Consider the following 20,824-nt stretch of genomic DNA (forward strand, 5'->3'; position numbering starts at 1 on the left):
CGTCGATCGCTGCAGCACCGCATTCCACTCACCTTTACTGGGCGCCTCCATGTTCAGCAGCGATCATCCGGATTCGCAGTCACGCCCCAGCGCCTAGGGAGAAAAAGACCAGAACAAAAGGTGAGAGAGAGAAGGGAATAAGGAAAGCTAAATCTCCATGTTAAGACTTACCTGTTGATTCATTCCCTCTTCATTTCGGGTCCGCGCCGCATCCTGGCATTTCCGGACCCCGGCCCCTAAGGGGAAAAAGAGACATCAGCATTAATGAGCGAATGAAAAGACATTACCAAAAAACGCTCATTAAAGACTTACCCGATTTCTACAAGGATTTCACCTCTCATCTCGGGTCGGTGCCTGTTCCCCGGCATTCCGTACCCCGGCCCCTATGGGGAAAAAGACACTAGCATTAGTACATTAATGCATGGACACAAGGGGAACCTCTTATCAAAAAACTTACCTGGAAGCCAAGGAAGTTTGGTTCTCACCAATCCGAAAATCCAGTGAAGTAACTGGATACCAACGCGCCCCTGCATCAGAAGCAGGATGGAGAGCTCGTCCTTCCAGACCCTAAGGTGAGACGCTACGAGGAATCACAGAAGGGTTTCGAGGGGGGGTGAGAGGGGAAAGTGGGAGGCTGATTACATTACCCCGCAGACAGTTAATCCCCTATTTTCGCCTACAGAAGGATACTTCTGCGAGCGGGACAAGCCAGATTTGGGGGCCCGGTCCAGTCCGTCTTCCGAACCCTGCGCATCACCTTAGAAGAGGTCACAGCAGTGCGAGCCAGGCCAGCGCCTCCGTGGGAGTCAGGTGAGCGTTACACCCGCAGACCGGGTCTTTAAACGCAATCGTCACTGTTACCCTGTTCACACCAATCGACAAGTTAGCTTTATGTTGACAAGTTGACATGCCTTGTGGTTCTGAATAGCCTCACCATATTGTAAGCCAAACTTAGTCTACATAAAGCATTGCACAGTGGTACCCAAACCCATGGAATCCATTGCATCAGTACAACCAATACGCTAATGTTTGCCACATGTCAAAATTCCTCAATTGACTCCAGTTTCCTGACCAGAAAGTAAATTCTGTCCATTATGATTCCTTCATATGCAAAGTAATCCACAAGAGTGATTCAGCATTGGAGACCATCAAGTCTTGGGAGGATAGCTCAGCGTCAACGTGCATGCCTTGGAAGCAAGACGTTACGGAGCAACACTGGTTCGATCCCCGGGTCCGTGCTTAGAAACCACTGGGTATTAAGCGCATTATAAATAACCTATCATATCATAGCATATCTCCAAGCAAATGAGATGCGGCCATCCCCTACTCAACTCCCTTTCAGTCCCTTTCAGGAGCCTTGACATGGCCTGCAGGCATGCTTCAACCGATGTAACCAACCTTTGCACCTTATCAACTGACATTTGGATCATTGAAATTCACGCCATCACATATTGAAATGAAAGACATTCTCAATGTAATTGTTCAGCTGCGACATTCCATCCCTCCAGGGGTCAAATGCTCAGGGTAAAAAAAAAAAAACGTTATCCCTCTTGTCCCTCTTGTCACATATGCCCCAGCAATTAAACGCTGATTTGCATTGGTCATGAGTCACGCAGTCGGTTCAAGCCACTCACCCAACAGGTGTTCACTCTACCATGGGTCTCAGCAGCTGACTCCAGTTCAACAGTCTCCACAACTCTCAAACACTGGAGCAGTAGAAACACGTCGGAAGATCAGCGAAAAGACGCTGGAGGTTTATCTTCCATGGATGGGAGCGCTCACACCACTCTCTGCTGAAATCCAAAGAGAGGCCGTTCCCTCCTCTCCTTGTACTCGAGTATTCACGCCATGTTTACTCTGGCTGCCATCTTGCCTACCTCATCACTAACCTTGAGTCTTGCTCAAGATTGGCCGAAGTACCGGCATACTCTGAAAGCCCTTGTCTCTATAAACAGCACCTCTATACCTCATACTACAAACATAGGGGTCCCCTCAAGCCTCTCCTCCATCTACACATTTAAATTACCAAGACTTTTCTCATAAGAATTCTGGGTAAAGCCCTCCTCGGGTTAGGAGGAGAGATGCTACTTGGACACTGCAGTTCTAAATGCGCAGGACTAAAAGACAGGGGCACACTATCCCCCATTGATAACCTGAGGCTGAAGTCTCCCAGTGGAGACACAAATAACTACATTACAAGTAACAGCCCACCAGCAATCTGCAGAGTACTATATAGGGCCTCATTCCGAGTGTGGCGGCCCGATAAAAAAGTAGCAGTAATACAGGATACCGCCATTTTCACCGAACCGCCAAAGTACGAGTCTGGTAGATCCCACCCGAAAGGCGGGAAATCCGCCTATGACAACAGTCACACGGCAAGTAAGGCGGCGGAAAAACTGGCACCGATGGCCACCGGCCGAGCACCTAAGACTTGGTGGGAACTACGCCACCACAGCAACACTGCCTTATCACGAGCCTCGCGTATCCGGGAATACCGGCAATACAATGGCAGTAACACAAGCAAACGCTAGTTGCTGAAACCCCTGTCTGAAAGCAGGCGGTAAACGGCAGTAAATGCATGCATGTGTGGTGAATGCGGCCACAGGTGCGCTTGATGTATCCAGGTGCACCCAATGCAGCCTGGAGTAGGTGAAAAGTGTGGTGAATGCGGCCACAAGTGCGCCTGATGTATCCAGGTGCACCCAATGCAGCCTGGAGTAGGTGAAAAAGGCCACACTTTCAACACACATACTCCTAAACTCCACAATTCTGCCACTGGCTGCAGTCAGCGTTGACCTGCAGCTGCTCCAAGCCAACATTGCGCTGCATTGGCTGGAGGACCAACAGAGGGCACAAGAGGCACTAGACAGGAGGGTGAGGAACCAGAGAAGGAGGGTGGGCCATGCAAGGCATGCACCCATACCCCATGTACGGGCCACGCCGTAGACCCTCAGTGACATGCAAATACTAACCCTGTATCGCCTGGACAGGGAGAGCATAGCATATGTCGTGAGCATGATCCAGGCAGACATTAAAAGCAGGATTGGCATCCGCACAGCCATACCACCGCTGGTGAAATTAGTGTCTGTCCTGCATTTCCTCGCAACGGGCACCTTCCAGCATACTCTGAGTCAGCTGCATGGATTAGCGCAACCAACATTTTCCAAAGTACTGGTGGAGGTGCTAGACGCCCTCCTGCTACATGTGGGACAGCAGATTGCACTCCCAACCATAGTTGCACAGGTGAATGCCACTAAGGCAAGATTCTACGCCATGGCAGGCATGTGCAATATGGTGGCAGCACTGGACTGTATGATTGAGCTAGTTGCAACCCATGCCCAGGAGGAAGTATACAGGAACCAGAATCAGTACCACTCACTGAACGCCCTGGTCACCTGTGATGCTGACCTCACAATCACCCGCTGCTGTGCCCGGTTCCCAGGATCACCACATGATGGCATGGTATTGCGTAATAGCACACTGCCAGCATACATGGAGAGGCACAGAGGACAACGCACCTGGGCATTGGGTGAGTAGGAATCACAGTACAGAGAGACATCATGTTTTTGGGGGGGTGGGGTGTAGACACAATGGCAATGATTGGCACTGTGAATTTCAACCCCCTCCATCTGCCCATCAGTGGCTGTTGTCCTTTGTCATGTGACCCTAATAAAAAAGCAGCACTGAATGCCCAAACTGTGCAACCCAATCAGCATATGGACACACAGGGCCACAATGCAAAAGTGAGAGAGACAAAAAGAGCATGATCCATCATCGTGGCTAAGCATGGGAGCATAGGTGAGCCAAGTACATGTGCATGGGAGTGACAACGTCCACAACGAACTCAACATCAACATGCCACAACACACCCCTGTACCAATGGAAACTTACACATACAACAGGGGCACCCATCACATGATGAAAAAGTGAATCAGGGATAATGCATGGTGGTGCTATGCGTCAGCATGGGATGCAGAGCCATTGACACACACAGTGTGTGCACAACAACACATGCAACGAGCACCACAGCATGGCACAGCAGGCACAACAAATGGAGCACACCCTGTGTCACTCAGTGCAGTACATATACATTTTACAGAAGTGCACCTGATGGCAAGCAACGGGTGACACCTTAGCAGTCAAATACATGGCATGTTACTCAGATCATTCATGTGCGCCCACAACCATGCCCCATACTCATGTGTAATGTGCACATCATTGATGATGCGCCCCCGTAGGCGGGTCCTCTCACTGGGATGGTCCCCTGCCCCTTACAGACAGCACGATTAAGTGATGTGTGGATGACCCAATGGCCATCATTACCTCCTCATCACTCACCCTCCCCTGGCAATGACCCCTCTGTCGCTGACACATGTGGCCACAGGGCACTCACAGGCCACTAGGCCCCTGTCTACTCTATACCACCACCCTCCCACACCTATGCCCCAGCATGCACCATACACGGTGCATGTGCACGTGCACAACACTCATGTGTCCTCCCAGGCCTACCACAAAGCCAGTGTCCTCCACCGTGGCACACATCAGCAACCATTACCGGGCACACAAGAGTACTTGCATATCCCATCTGCCCTCCTCCCCTGTGACATGCACGTCCCATTGCAACACCTTGATCTCTGAAAGCCACAAAGCACAGTGGGCCCACATAAGTACACAATCCAAACCATGGTGTGAGTACTGTGCTCCTCCTGTCCATGTCCCATTTGTCGGTGTCAGGCATGCAAACACCATCCTATAGTATCATGTCAACATGGTATCAATGCAGTACCTAAATGACATGCCTGTCAGGAATGTACAGCACTCATCCAATGACCCACATGCCTTAAGGTGTAACGTAATCTCACATAGCCCTGTTTGCCCCTGCAGCCACCAGAATCACCTCCCAGGTGTCGAGGGCAGGAGTCCTCACCTACATCGGCAACGGAGGATCAGCGGATCCATTGCCCATGCCACGCCATGCACCTGCTATCTAGATGCCCTTCTCCTGTGACTAGCTGCCCCCTGCTGCTCAACCCACTCATTTGGTGAGTTTTGCCTCATACCTGGCCACTTTCACCCCTGGCAGCCCGGGTCCCGCGCCTGCATCCGCGCCGACATTCATTTCGGAAACAAAATGTCGGGCGCGATGCAGCGCCACAACGAGGCTGGCTTCCTTATGGTTGCTAAGCAACCCATTGTTTGAAATACCGCCGAGATCCGCCGGCAGGCGGAAGAGCCGGCCCACCGAAGGCCATCTAAGGCCCTGTTTGCCCCTGTTTGCACCGATTGTGCCGGTGCCGTCCTGTATGCTGCCCCTCATCTTCACCCATCAGACCTATTTTATGAACATGTTGCAATCCAGCCGTCGTTCCTCCTGCCTCGTGCTGCGCCCTTGGTCGCTACTTGATTTATGTTATGCCTTGTGTTAAGCCTTTATGTCAGGCCTTGTGTTGTGCCCTATGGTCGCCTTTAGACCACATTTAACATATTCTGAGACCTATGTTGCGCCCTTTGGTCGCCATTAGACTTTATTTATTCTACGCTGTGTCTTGTGCTGTGCCCCATGGTCGCCATTAGACCACATTTGACCCATGCTGCGCCCTTTGGTTGTTATTTGACTTATGTTGTGCCCGTGTTGTGCCCCATGGTCGCCACTAGACCACATCTGACCTATGTTGAGCCCTGTGTTGTACCCTATGGTCGCCAGTAGACCACATCTGACCTATGCTGAGCCCCGTGCTGTACCCTTTGGTCGCCATTAGACCACACCTGACCTTTGCTGAGCCCTGTGTTGCACCCTTCGGTTGCCAGTAGACCACATCTGACCTATGCTGAGCCCTGTGCTGTGCCCTATGGTCACCATTAGACCATCCCTGACCTTTGCTGAGCCATGTGTTGTACCCTATGGTCGCCAGTAGACCACATCTGACCTATGCTGAACCCTGTGCTGTGCCCTATGGTCGCCATTAGACCACCCCTGACCTTTGCTGAGCCCTGTGCTGTGCCCTATGGTCGCCATTAGACCGCACTCTCCTGCCACTGGAACTGGAAGGATGCCATACCTAGCATTAGTCCTCTGTATCATGGCTACAGTCACACAGGTTGTCCCTAGCAGTCAAGTTCACATCGCTCAGTCACCAACACCTACCTCAAACTTCAGCCAACTCACTACTAACGCTATGCAACCTAATCTCTCCACATTCTGCAAGGCCCAAGAAACAATACTCTATGCCTCCCAACCTTGTACCACTTCCAATAGAAACAACAGACTCCGCTCAAGACTAGCCAAACTACATGAACCACTGAGAAGAGCCCTTCCAGCCTCCAACCTCAAAACCAACTACAAACCTAGCCCATGATTGCCCAGCCACTCTAAATGGCCTACTCAAACATCTACCTTGAATGTGAACACCATCCAGCTTAATAACCTCCAATCTAAAGCTTGCCCCACGGTAGACAAACCCATCCGAGCTAACAAAACTCCTGAGGACCCCCCTCTCAAGGGAGCGCTCCTTAATGCTAGATCACTAGTCGCTCACGCTACGGATATCGACGATTTAATCACAGAAGGGAACCTGGATTATCTTGCAATTACGGAAAGTTGTCTCCATAATGTAGCAGGACCTGCCCTCATGCTAGCTGTTCCTGACGGCTACACCATAATCAGACAAGACCGTGATAATGCACGAGGTGGCGGCATTGCGATTATTTCTAAAACGGCTCTTGGTCTCAGACTAGCCCCTACCCAGCCTCTACAATCATGTGAAACCCTCAGTGCCAAAATGCAGATAAACGAGTCACAATCTATTACCATACACCTTATATACAGACCACCCGGCCCTCTTGGTACCTTCGAGGAAGACTTGCATAATATAATTATGAACAACTTGAAACCCTCCACCCAACTACTTATATTAGGCGATTTCAACTTAGGATTCAACGACCAAACAGACAAAAATGCCACAGAAATAGCTAATACGATCAAAGCACTAGGCCTTACTCAAAAAGTCTCTACACCCACCCACCTTAAAGGGAGAATATTGGACAGGGTAGCGGACCTTAACTGCTCTGCCACTATCACATCCATCCTGCCTTTAGCATGGACAGACCATTCTCTGATCACCTTTCATTTATCCACCATCAGACCCACTCCACTGGCTCGACCACGAGCGCCACCATGCCCAACCAGAAGCAATGAAAGTATCACGGTAGAAAAAATCATCCCCGCCATACTGCCTACTCTCAACGCACTGCCTGATAATCTCAATCCCAGCAGTCTAGTTCAGGAATTTAACAACATTATGCTCACCACATTGGATAAAATTGCTCCTATCAAACTCAGACCGAGCAAACCCATAGCCCACCTAAACAAGTGGTTCACCCCACAACTCAAAGACCTTGGCACCTTAAAGAACAAAAGTGAAACAAATTGGAGACTATGCCCCTCTAGTGAGAATAAAGCCAAATTAACTGCACTCTCCTCACAGTACAAAAAGGAAATCTGCCAAGCAAAACGCGACTCCTACGACGAACGTATCGCTAATTCAAACTCAAGCATGAAAGAACTCGTCTGCATACTTAAAGAATTGAGTCCCCTATTGCTATCCCGGACGTCTGCACCAAGGAAAAATCCTGGTGTACAGATATCCAACAAGCCTTAGCGCATGAAATTGATACACTTCAGAATAACATTCAACTAAAAAAGAAGGCTCTGAACCTACAGCATTCGCCTATCACTCTCCTGCCCAACGAGCCACCACCGGCACATAATGCCACATTCCACTTCTCTAAAATGTCCATCCTAGAGGTAGAAAAAATTATCCTATCATTGAAGCCCTCAAACTGTAAAGGTGATATCTGCCCTGCACAGCTAATAAAAGACACTGCTAGAGAACTCTCCCCATTTATAACCAAATTGATAAATGCCTCATTTGCTACAGGTACTATACCTGCCAACCTCAAGCAATCCTGGGTGCTACCACTCCTCAAGAAACAGACACTTGATCCCCTCATCCCTACTAACTACCGGCCTATTACCACGGTCCCTTTTTTACTAAAAATACTGGATAAGGCCGCCTACACTCAAATTCAGAAGCATTTAGAATTGCACAAACTCCTGGGCAACATACAATCTGGCTTCCGTCCACTGCACGGAACTGAGACTGCCCTAATTGACCTTAAGTCCCAGATAGATTAGTTGAGAGACAAAGGTAGGACAGTACTCCTGCTTCTACTCTACCTCTCCGCTGCATTCGACCTGGTCAACCACAAGGTCCTATGTCGGCACCTTGACTCTGCAGCTCACTTCTCCACGGACGCTATCAAGTGGATCGAGTCCTTCTTGAGTGAGAGGACCATGAGAGTCTTCTCCCCCTCAGCATCAGCCGATCCTACACCTATCCTATGTGGTGTTCCCCAAGGATCCTGCGTCTCGCCTACCCTCTACAACATCTTCACTAAGCCACTGTTCGACGATCTGGACCAGCTGGGTATCACCTACACTAACTATGCAGATGATACTCAGATTCTCCTACCACTTTCTGGGGATTACGGTATGGACATGGGCCTAGTGAACAAAGTTTACCTTATCATCCAAGCATGGATGGCCACACACGGTCTATGCTTGAAAATGATAAGACTGAACTAATAATATTGGGCTCGCAGGCCAACATTAAAAAAACTAGGTCAAGAATATTCATCTTTCAATATTGACGGTAATACTATTAAAGTCTCCAAGGAAGTAAAAACCTTGGGATTCTACTTGGACTCGACACTATCCTTTGACAAGCAGGTCAAATCCCTTACCTCGGCTACGGCTTACACATGCAAACTTCTTAGAGCTGGTAAACCTTTCCTCTCTGACAATAGTTGTCTGATCCTGGCTAGAGCTCTTATACTCTCTAGAATCGACTATTGCAATGCCCTCTACATTGGGGCTAACAATTCCACCATTCATAAGCTCCAAACGCTACAGAATAATGCCTTAAGAGCAGCCCTTGGCATAAATAAGAAAACCCACATTTCTGCCTTGAGACGTCAACACAAATGGCTCTCCACATCCAATAAAATACTTCTAAAAACACTCTCTTTGACACACAAAGCCTTGAACAATGCGGCCCCTAGTTACCCTATAGACAAACTTCAGAGAAGAACTTCTCTCAGACCCACTAGAAGTGGGAACACCAATTGCCTAAATATCCCCAAATACAAACTTACCACCATCGGGGGTAATGGCTTCACTGTTAAGGCAGCCAAAAGCTGGAATGCACTGCCCCAGGAGTTGAGAGCTGACCAACCATATCCACTCTTCAGGAAAAACGTAATAAAACACATCACTGCCACCAATCCTTAACTTCCCATCACCTTCTCCCCTGAGGACACTATCCTGCAATTATGAAACAGTATATCTTGCTATATTCTTTCTTTATGTAAATACTGCAGCCTATGTATATGTAACCATATAACCATATAAGATGTATATCCTTAGAGCATGTACCCTTGCTTCAGTCCTATTGTTCATATTGTATATATCCTGTAATCATGCAAAATTGTTCATCTTGCTATTACGAGTCTGGTGCGCTTAACAAATGAATAGACAAACAAACATATGGGCACTGTACTTACCCAGACCATTGCCACAGTGTTTGAAAGATACACTCATCCACTGTATCCACTGACACGCCTTATTTCTGTCCCCCTTGCAGGTGACTCTGGATATCCACAGCTCCAATGGCTGATGACCGCCATGAGGAATCCGCAAACACCACAGGAGTTGGTGTACAATGTCATAATGTAGGTACAAGAAATTGTGATATACCTTTGGTCACTGGGGTATAGCCTGCGACCATGGGCTGTGGCCAGATTGGCCGGGTCATGGCATAAGGTCATGACCCGGACAATCTGACTACCGGCCACGACCATGAGGGACGACAAATGGGGTTAAAGTGGCCATGTCCACCTGGGACCGGCTATGTGGTAAAGTCATTTGAAAGTGGGATAGGTTTGAAAGGGGAAAAAATTTGCTTGTGGTAATATGGTCATAGGGTTCTCTCTTCGCCTTCTGCAGGTTGCCATGGAAAGGGAAGAGGGGCTCTGTACGGAGCCTCACCTTACCTTTCCATGGTGGCCATTTTGGAAAATGATTTTCCTTCCTACCCAAAATGCTACACAAAATTCTAATGGAAATATTGGGACCTTTCTTTTGTTGTTTTTTGATGTATTGTTCTTTTTTGCAGGAGAGGTTAGAACGTAAGGTGAGGAGGGAAATTAGTGAAGAGGCACAGAGCACTAATATGGAGGCGCAGGTGGACAGGGGAAGATGTTGAGCGTGTGTTACTTCTAAGGGGCAGTGTTTCTCATGCTCCTAGATAACAGCTTCAAAAGCATTTTGAAATTGCTTCCCTTGCAGAGGGGTGTGGTGCAATATATACAGAGGACTGTTATATTCGAAAGATATGGATCAACCTCTTTTATTGCTTGCAAGGTAGCTAGTGGGATTTTGTGTCCCACAGAAGTAGACTGTTTGGTTACAGTATTGGTTGAGGAAGATGAGGTGGAGGAAGACACTCTACTACTTGCTAAGAAAGCAGCAACGTTTCTTAGCGCGTTGCGGTGGTTGGATTGTGTGTGGCGGCGTATGGAGGTGGTCCCGTAGGTGTCCTGTCCAGGTAGTCTGCGACTGAGTACAAAGTTGCACTCATTGCATTTCACTTTGGTAGCTTTAGCCTTTGGTACATTCCCAACAGTGGCAAATAACTGACACACCCATGACTCTCTCTGGGTGCAAGAGGTAGGCACTTCCTCTACCTCATCTTCTTGGTCATTTCTTTTGTGTAGGTTCTCCAGCTGGTGGTGGTGGTGGCTCTTGGGGAGGAGGGATGGCAATAGCTGATGCAGTTTTGCTAATATTCGTCCAAGTATGTGCTTTGTACTTGGTTGTTAATGGATAATGAGTAGGAATAGGTGTAGGAGTTGGGCAAGGGTACATTTTGAGCTTGAAAGTTCTTTACAGCAGTAGAAAATGCAGTTCCGAACTGTTCTTGAAGCACGGACCCGATCACGAAGTGCGGACGCGTTTGCGGATACGTCATCAAGGTCACGTGGCACTGTCCGGAAGGTCCACAATGAATTAAAATAAGACATTAGCGAACATTGACGGACGCAAAAAGAGTGGAAAAAGTAGCATAAAGTGTATAGGAGTGTTACAAATTATGCTACAAGGTGGGAAATGGCAGAGTTTTAAGGTGAAACTTTGAAAATTGGATTAAGTATGATATTAGTAAGTTGCAGGAAATTAGCATGTACTGGTAAAAAACCATGAAATTCACTGAAAAAACCTTAAAGGGACATTTGGTTACAAGTAAAACCGAAAAACCTCAGAAATTCGCCAGTTCGGTAAACCAAGCAACCATAGCTCACGCCACCACCATGCACTGCTAATACTAACACCTAGGACATCAAAGATGGCATCACAAATTTGTGACCTTCTCCCATTAACCCATTTCACTCTTCGGCTCATGCGATGCATTTTCTTTTCCGATCCCATCTTGCAAACGTTAGTGAGGTAATCTCACAAGATTTCCACGGGATTCCCCTCATAACCATCACAAATTATAAAGTCTTCCCCTCCTAACTGGCACTTACCATTTGCCCCCATCTACTTTTCTTGGTCCCCCTCAACGCTCATTGTGTTTCCCTCATTGATCATCTCCCATTAAACCCTTCCACTCTTCGGTAACACACTTTCTTTTCTGAGCACATCTTGCAAAGTTATCACAGTAATCTCTCAAGATTCCCCCAATTCCCCTGATAAGCCAAAAATGTTCTACCCCAAACGTACTCCCCACCTCACCCCAGACTCCACCACTTCACATGTTGTTCTTTTTCCCAGCTCCTCTAGCCTGATGTGAATACAGCCTTTATTCTTCTCCCAATAGCATTTTGAGAACTTGTCATTTTCGGCTTCCGCCGGTATCGTGGAAATTACTTGCAAAGAGAAAAAAATAAATAAATGATGGCTCTTCATTTCTGAAAAACCTCACAGCTCCTCTACTACATAGCACCATGGCAGATATATGGAAGATTTTTGGGGTACCCCATTCTCTGTCTAATATTTTAAAAACTACTGGACAGATTTACCCAAAACCAGCAAAAGGCACATCTCTGGTGCTTTGTGCCCAGGGGTTTCTTATTTGGCCCAAATCTGTCCAGCATGTTTGCCATATGGGATGTTAAAGAGATGCACTATTTCTCTATGAGACAATAAATTGGACTATGCCAAAAACAGTATATTTTGTCTTAATTTCTGTTTCACCTTTTATCCAAAATGTCCACTTTGTGGTGGATGTCAAAAAATGTAGTTTTGGAAAATGTCAACCAAATCTCTTCTAGCGAGTCAAAAGTTATTAGAAATACATTTTTGGGAAACGTCTATGTAGCCTAACTATAGGGTGCAACTGCTAGCAAAATGTCTCATAGTAAAATTAAGCAAATTTAAGAATACTTTTTCAAAACGGGCCACATGATCTATGCCCTCCAACAGTTTTGTGCCGTAGGCGCCCCTGAGTGTCCATGTGTACACCAGAGTTTTAAATGTGGTCTGAGATAACAGGTTCTCACCGTGGCCCAGTCCTTTAAACAGAAGCTGTGGATGGTAGCGTTGACCTCGCCCAGGGACTGCTTGCTCGTCAGGTTCAGGAAGTCAAGGGTGTAGAAAAATGCAGAGAAGGCCTGGAGAGAAAGGGGTATTAGTTGTAATGGTTACAATTAGATGTAGAGTAACATATCCACTTTCTGAGACATTGCACCCCTTCTAAAAGGGACAAAGCAAAACACAAGTGGCAAAAATACAATGAAACATTTAAGAGAAAGAGAGCGGCTAAAAGTCAGTCTGCGTCTTATGAAATCATTTCACTTTGACTACAATATGTAAGATGCAAAGGAAAGCCCTGAAATCCTTGAGGGGAGAGTTAGATCCCCAGCACTGGTTACTAGACAACGGTTGCCTAATCATGGGACTCTGGCAATGTTTTGAACTGACAGAAGATTTGTGGGCAAAGATAGTGATGAATTTGTCTGAACCCAAAAGATTGAAGAGAGTTAAAAAGCTCCCTCACTCAAGGCAATTTCTCCTTGTCTCTCAAGGCCAAACAAATCCTATCCTGTATTGTCTTTGGCTTGAAAAGTGCACAAATATTCAAGTTCAAATTCAAGTTCCACAAAAACGTATGAATCAAGCAAACATTCCAAATGTATAATGTTCACAGTTCCAGGGAATGACTCCCTTCCCCAGGTTTCTCTTCACATAAAACAAATGTTCAACAGAATAATCAAGTACTTTGTAGCCCAAGATGATAGCCCCCTCCGCTTGGTGATGCAATTCACTCCAGGGGAAATTATTCTCTTCCCCAGGTCTTTTCCACATTCAATGTAATACAAAATCCTAAGGGCATGAATCTTCCTCGGGATTCTCTTTTCAAAATACCACAAATGCAATTCAAAATCCTATGGTCATGAATCTTCCTTGGAATTCTCGGACTCGCAAAACACCGGGTATACTCTCCTACCAGGTTCTCTCATAAAGTTCCTTGATACAATTTGAGTGTGGGTCCCAGACTTGCAAAACACCTGGTATACTCTCCTGCCAGGTCCTCTCCTGTTTTCATTCACTTTCAATATCTGAGGGCATATGCTTTTCCCAAAGTTCCTTTTATCACTGGTGCATTTGTATCTCCCCAAATACAGGGTCTAGCAAACTCATTTTGTGATGTAAGCCGTAGAGAATTTGCCTCCCATTCCAGTTAGGGACCAGGAATGCCCTTTCCAGCTCCCTCCCGGGGCCCTCACCTTTCACTGTGGGCTCACCGGCTTAAGGACAGCTCTTTTGGCTTTTCTGACCCCACTCGCAGCTTCCGCTTTCCTTCACCAGCTTGGGCAACGTGTCTCTACGGCTGGTGGCAGTCTATAAGGTATGTAAGAGTACAACTCTTTGACAGGCGCCTGCCGTGCCTCATTAACTTCCTTCCTTCATCTGCCACCCCCCTTCCACTCTCTCTGACCCTCTCCCTCTGACTAGTGTACATGCCCTTGTACTCCACGTTGAAAACCTTAAAAGTTGGAGACCTCCTTCACCTGGCTACTCTTAACGCCCGCTCAGCCAACAAACACTCCACCGACATCTGCCTCCTTCTTGAAGATGCTGACCTCGACATTCTCGACCCTAACCGAGACATGGTTCAATGCCAGTTCAGTCACTGCTTTTGGCTCCCTTCTTCCTGATGGCTTCAAGATCATTTCCAAGCCACAACCACACTATGTTGGTGGTGGGGTTGTCTTAATCTTCCCAGAGTGGCTTCCTTCCTCCATCATACCCACCCAGCTCTACTCCTCCTTTGAGAGCCTGGTCTGCAAGTTGGTCATCTCTCCCTCCGCCTCCCTGACCATCACCACTATCTACAGGCCCTCCGACACTAACACCCTGTTCCTCTCTGAATGGGCTGATTTATGTTCCTCTCTGCTCTCAACCACCTCCAATCTCCTCCTCTTGTGTTATTTCAAAATCCAGTTGGACTCCCCGTCACAGCATCCAATCTCTTCTTTGACCTCTGCACTGCTCTATCCCTCTCCATTCTCCCTTCTGGTCCAACCCACTCAACTGGACACACTCTGGATGCACTCATACATTCTGACCTCTCTCTCCACCCCTCTGGTCACAACACTCTCTTGGTCGACCACACTCTCCTCTCTTTCTACCTAGGTCGCCTCGGCCCTCTGACTGCACCTCCTCCTGCCCTGCCAACCTTGTTCATGAACATCTGCCTGATGAAACGAGTGTCAGCTGCTGCCTTTGCATCCACCCTTCTCCCCCCACCCCTGACTCTACGTCTGACTCTGCTCTCAGCAACCTCCATCTGGCCATTACCAACACTCTGGACACTCTTTGCCCAGTCATGAGGATTGGCCTGAAACCAGGCTAGTAGTACAGTAATACCTGGTATGACTCTGAATTTGCAGCCCTGAAACGCAAGTGCAGAGCTGCAGATCGGAAATGGCAAACACCCTATGACAAATTGCCCTGCCCCTTGCTCCAAAGGCAATACGGACTCTCTATTCATGCCAATAAAAGGGCCCACATCCAGGCTCGGGCATCAGGTGATTCCAACAACACGTCTGAACTCTTTAAATTCTGCAGGGAACTAGCCAACCCTTCCAAGTCTCCTCCTCCCCTCTGCCTTCCCAGGCCCTCTGCAACACACTTGTCACACACTTCACTAAAACTATGGACATCCTGAGCACCCTTGCTACCCACCCCCCTGGCCACAACCTTCATCACTAAAACAATGGACATCCTGATCACCCTTGCTACCTACTCCCCCAAACCCTCTCCCACACCCTACCTCCTATGGCCTATCACCCTCCTCCTTCTTCCTCTCTCTCCTCCTTCTCCCATGTCACACCCGATGAGGTTACTAGAGTTGTCCACTCTATGAAAGTTTCCTTTAAACAGGTTTCCCCTTGCTCCTCCAGAATCATCAAGGACAACATTGGCTCACTTGTCCTCGCTCTTGCAGATTTCTACAACCACTCCTTTGCTACAGGATCCTTCCCCTCCACCCTCAAGCACTCCCTTGTGTGCCCCCCCTCCTGAAAAAACCTTCAACAGATCCTACTTGTCCAGCTAACTACCACCCTATTTCTATCATCCCCTTCCTTGGGAAACTCATGGAGAAGCTGGCCTTCCCCCAATTTACTTCTCACACTGAACTTGTTGGCGGTATTCATGACCATCTATCTGTATTACGAGCATCCAGAGGGACAGAAACTGCTCTTCTGAACATCTGTGAAGAACTGCTCGCATCTCTTAATTCCAACTCTCCAGCTGTCCTCATTCTACTTTATCTCTCCTCTGATTTTGACACAGTCAACCATTTGATTGTCATAAAACGACTCCATGATACCCTGGGTATGTTGGAACGGGTACTGGACTGGCTGACCTCTTTCCTAACTGATCATTCGTCCCAGGTTATTCTGGGCACCTTCTCCATACCAACCTCCTTCTTCACTTGTGGGATCCCCCAGGTTGCCAATAGCCAGACAACCATGTGCAGCACGGAACCCGTTGAGACAACTGCAGTTGACACGAAATGAAGACTACTTACAAACTGTCCCCGAAGAGACCCAAAGGGCCTTAATGGAAGGCGAATGGTGACGACACAAGGGCCTTGATAGGCGCACTAATGAACGAATCGACAAGCAAGGAACAAGACGTAAAGAAGAAAAATAAGAAATAATGGTGTAATGGATTTAAAAGAAGAAACAATGTTGCAACACAGAGAATGTAACCATGAAAGAAGGATGAAAATATGCAACTGGCTTACAGCCTGTAAATAGGCTTGGAACGCAAGAAGCTAAGGAAACGGTACTGCTTGCAATGCTTAGTAGAAGGATAGAGCGGCAAGCGCCAACCATATATCTACCTCAAGAAGCACATTATACAAGTGCGACTCCATTTTATAAAAGCAGAATTAAGCCCTGGATGGTGGAGGACAAACAGGCCAGGATTCATATACTAGCTCAAAGACAGACGAAAGAGCAGAATCGAAACTCAGTAAGAAGCAGCTCATGCCTGGGAATTCGAGGTCAAGTCCAGGACGGGAGGAGAGCGGCAACTTCGAAGAAATGAAACTTAAGAGCATAGTAGCCAGCCAGTGAAGGTTGAGATAAAGAGGCCCAGGCAGGTGGCAAGGCTAAAGGAAGAATCAAATACACAGAGAGAGAAAATGAAGCAGATTCACAGTGAACTAAGACATGACCAGCCAAGCGTGAAGAGGTACCAACGTCTGATGTCACCCAGAACCCGAGGATGCCAAAACTTTTCCTGATAAGAAGCTACAGTTTCGAGGCCATCCTCAGCCAACTAATTGACACATAGCCCTAAGGTACTGATTGATGGAAGGGAGGCAGGGTGAATCTTGGGGCACACCACATCTGGGTGTCCATTCTGCATGCTGCTAATTAAAGTGGAGATTTATGTCTAGGGGTGTAACCTACCCAATCACAATGGACCAAATAATCTATGGTCCTATAGCTAGTAAAACCAATGAGACGTCGTACTTGTAGTGACGTCTATCACGAGTGATGTAGAGGGATGGGCGTAGATGCCCACCCGATAAGAGTTATCCAATCATCCCACTCTGTTACCATATACAGCTATAGCACCTATATTTTAATTACCTTTTCCGGTCAATAGAATTGCATGACAAACTTATGAGTCTAACACATCAACGATGACGAATATCTGCTATAACTGTTGCTGTCTGAATGAAGAATTTGGAAGTTGAAGCGAGACAGGCGATTGCATCCTTGTTGATTTCCATTTGTTTCCCCGTTTTTTGTACTTGTCATTAAACAGACTTCCCTTTTTCCAAACCATTGAATTGTCCTTATTGATTGGTGTTGGAGTAAGAGAGTCCTGCACCCCATCCTCCTCAAGGTACAGCTATCTCGTCTTAAAGTACTTGAGGGTGAGCTCTGATCCCATGGGCCCGTCATAGGTCGCTCTGCCCTCCTGTACACTTGGTAGCGGAGAGGATGGTTTTTACCATCAACTATTGAACATTGATTATTGATAAGAGACCTATTGACCGTCGACACAAAGTAACTCTAGGTCTTCGGCAATATCACAAGTCCTTCGTCATTTTGGCCGAGTAGACTGTGAAGCTTCCCGTGGACAATGATAGCTTAAACTTGTCCAAGAAAACTGCAGTGGGTTTGAAGGCACCCGTTTTACAAACATAAACCCTTCCATTTCTACGGGCAGTGCATCAGACGAAAGACTAAAAAAAGGCGGTAACGGAGGTGGTGATCCCAAGGGTCCAGAGAGGAACGATGTGAGCAGTGAGTGAAACAAAAAATTGATGCTTTGCCAAATGTTGTAGGCAATAGAACAAGTAAGGGAAAAGGTAACGGAGGGAGGTGGAGAAAAACAAAATAGTCAGAAGTAGAGAGGACTCTATATATATATAAGGGGATAATGACTCAAGAATAACTGAATAAAGAGAGAGGATACCGGGGCAGACACCCGAGAAGAGAGCGGATACACCTTGTTCCTGCGCTTTAATATAGCGGTCAGAATAAACGTGAACTCATAGTCCCACATAATAGGGAAAGACTAGGCTACTACGATGATTAAAGACATCGTAAAAGGAGTTCATTTAAACTCCATGTCGGGGTATTGATTAGAAGGCAGACATATCTGTGTCCAGCTGGTGTCTGTCTAGTCTGTTTAATGTTTGTCATACATTTTATATTGATGTGTCACACGTAAGGAAATTTGTCTCCTTGTTGTTTGAAATTGATCAAGGGATTTTACGCGATTCTATAGTTGAGAGGGAATCGCACATGAATTGATGTTCTTGAATAAATTGGTGACATAAAATTTTGGTGGGAAAAGATTGGATTGGAGCTTGCGGTATTGGTGCTCGCTCATATTATAAGGAGTGGTGAAGTTACATGGAAGTATTTTTAGAAACAGGTTTAAGCATGGAAGATATTATTCCACTAGCACACTTATGTAAACAACTGCCTAAACATGCACCCAAGCTTAAGAAATACAGTACCGAGTGGGTTAAGGATACCGCCCACAAGATGTTTATGCCGTGGCCACAGAATGAGTCCTTATCAAAAGCCGTCTTACAACACATGACGACTTACTTGCACGCCTCATATACAGGCAAACAACTAGAGAAACGCCTTGCTGTTCTAGAACTTTGGAAAATGTTCGAACAGTCGAAGGATGAAGAGCCACCTGCTGACTGGATATTAAATGTATGCATGGAGGGGGGTAAAACGCCTACCATGCCACCTGCCCCGCCTGAAACAGAAGCCGAGGGAAGTAAGCCTGAGGGACTCTACCCATTAAGAGAGCTTAAGGCAGCCACGGGGTATAGCAACCCTGCATATGAGTCACCTATGTACAGTACTGACGAAAAGAAAGATCAGGATAAGAATCTTGCCTCCGCAGTCCCGAGGGACAGGGAGAGACGCAATGATGAGAGGAAGGATTAGGCACAGGTTAGTGCACCTCTCGATAAAGAGAGAGAGGGAAAGAAATGGAAAGGAAGTGAAGACAGAACTGATGAGATAGCATTCGCAAAAGACGAATGGCTGGGAGGACAGATATTGTTGAAACTTGATGGAAAAGGACGTGATGATGTGAGATCGAGAGAGAGGTCTGATGAGGCACAGATAAGGGAAAAGGGAGAAGGAAAAGAAAGTAAGGGACGAAAGGATAAGAAGGAAAGATAGGCTGAGGAAAGAACAGCTATATCGTGAGCAAGAAAAGCAGCTTGATCGCAAACAGAAAGCAGCCTATGACCAGTACAGACAGAATCAGCAAAGGTTGGAAGAAGAGCCAAGAGTACATGAAAAAAGAATAAAGAGAGGAGAAGATGAGGAAGCTAGAAGGGCAAATGAACGTAGAAATGAAAGGAGAAGGGAAGAAGATAAGGTCAGAGAAGAGGCGAGGAAGCGCAAAGAATTCGATGATGATATTGAACGTAACTGTAGACAGAGGGCACGTGATCTCGAATATCTGGAGCGGGAAGTTAAAAAACCTGATCCTTTTGTAGAATGGGAAGACATTGAAGAATTCTTCCCTGCGCACAATTCAGTACCAGGCATGAGTGGGGCAAATATTGAAGATGACTTCGACACCAGAAGCGGTGGGGAAACGATAGATAAAATATATGATGAAATGGGGCTAGAAACAGTATCCCAAGGGGAAGACGGGCGCTTGGAAAGCACTCAGCTGTATGAACTGAGGACGTCACCCGAAGTAGTGGGAGCAATAGGCAGTCCCTGGATAGCCTAGAAATCAGTAAGAATGACGATAATGGAAGGAGTTGCATGAATTGGGAACAATCAATGTCCGACTCCAGAGAGGAGACGGAGTGCGAGGCAAATGAAGAAGGGAGACGGCTCGAAAAGCAGCTCCCAAGGGACAAAGGGGTCCGATGGTCAGATGCTAGCGGGTCTGCACCGAGGGCCTCAGAGTCTGCCACACAGCCTGACCGGCATGAAGGAACACCCCATGGTCAGAGGGGGGTGTCAGCACCCGCCTATGAAGACAGGTTGAGGACATTGCCAGACAGACGGCGAAGCAGGAATGTTACCCCAGCGATAGACAGAAGAGCTATGGGGAAAGAAAAAGAAGGCTGCGCATTCCAGTTTCCGTTGTTAGAAAAGGGGGGAGCAAGATCATAATATATCCCATGGCCACACATGGATCGGGAAAACCTGAAAAACAAGCTTCCAATTTTGACATAGGGAGCCGGGAAGTGGATACACGAGTTAGAAGAAATGACAGGGGGTGTGACGTTAGCTATAGGGGACATTAAAGGTCTCCTGATCGCCATTCTCGATGAGAGAGCAGACGATGTGTGGAAACGGGCAGGATACCCTGGTGTAACCATTATTAGCACTACACACGACGGAGCGCCATTCAATGATTGCAGAGCAGGAGCATGGAAAGCACTACGAGTGCTTTACCCAGACACTTCCGATATGGGAGCGATAATGACTTGAAAAATGAAGGAGTCAGAAGATCCTTTGATTTATATCCAGAATTTCCAAGACGCGTGTGTGCTCGAAACGCATGAATCTTGGACAAAATCTATACCTGTATTTTATCACATATTGTGCCAGGGGTTACCAGAGCCAGTACAAAAACAGCTTAAGAAATTGGTAGGAGCTGAGGCTAAACCTTGGTCTGAAATACATTTGACTATTGCACCTTACTGTAGATTGTTACAATAAAAGAATCGGAAAA

General features: G+C 47.0%; 1 protein-coding gene across 1 annotated transcript in view; it reads right to left on the reverse strand.

Moving 5' to 3' along the window:
* Positions 1-20,824, reverse strand: part of LOC138471917 (ectonucleoside triphosphate diphosphohydrolase 8-like) — a 487,786-nt gene that overhangs the window by 27,642 nt on the left and 439,320 nt on the right. Inside the window, exon 9 of the mRNA XM_069609787.1 lies at positions 12,616-12,726. Within this exon, the coding sequence (XP_069465888.1) occupies positions 12,616-12,726 (111 nt within the window). The remainder of the gene's footprint in view (positions 1-12,615; positions 12,727-20,824) is intronic.

The sequence above is a fragment of the Ambystoma mexicanum genome, chromosome 8 (genome assembly GCF_040938575.1).
Source record: "Ambystoma mexicanum isolate Mex_15411 chromosome 8, UKY_AmexF1_1, whole genome shotgun sequence".
NCBI lineage: Eukaryota > Metazoa > Chordata > Amphibia > Caudata > Ambystomatidae > Ambystoma > Ambystoma mexicanum.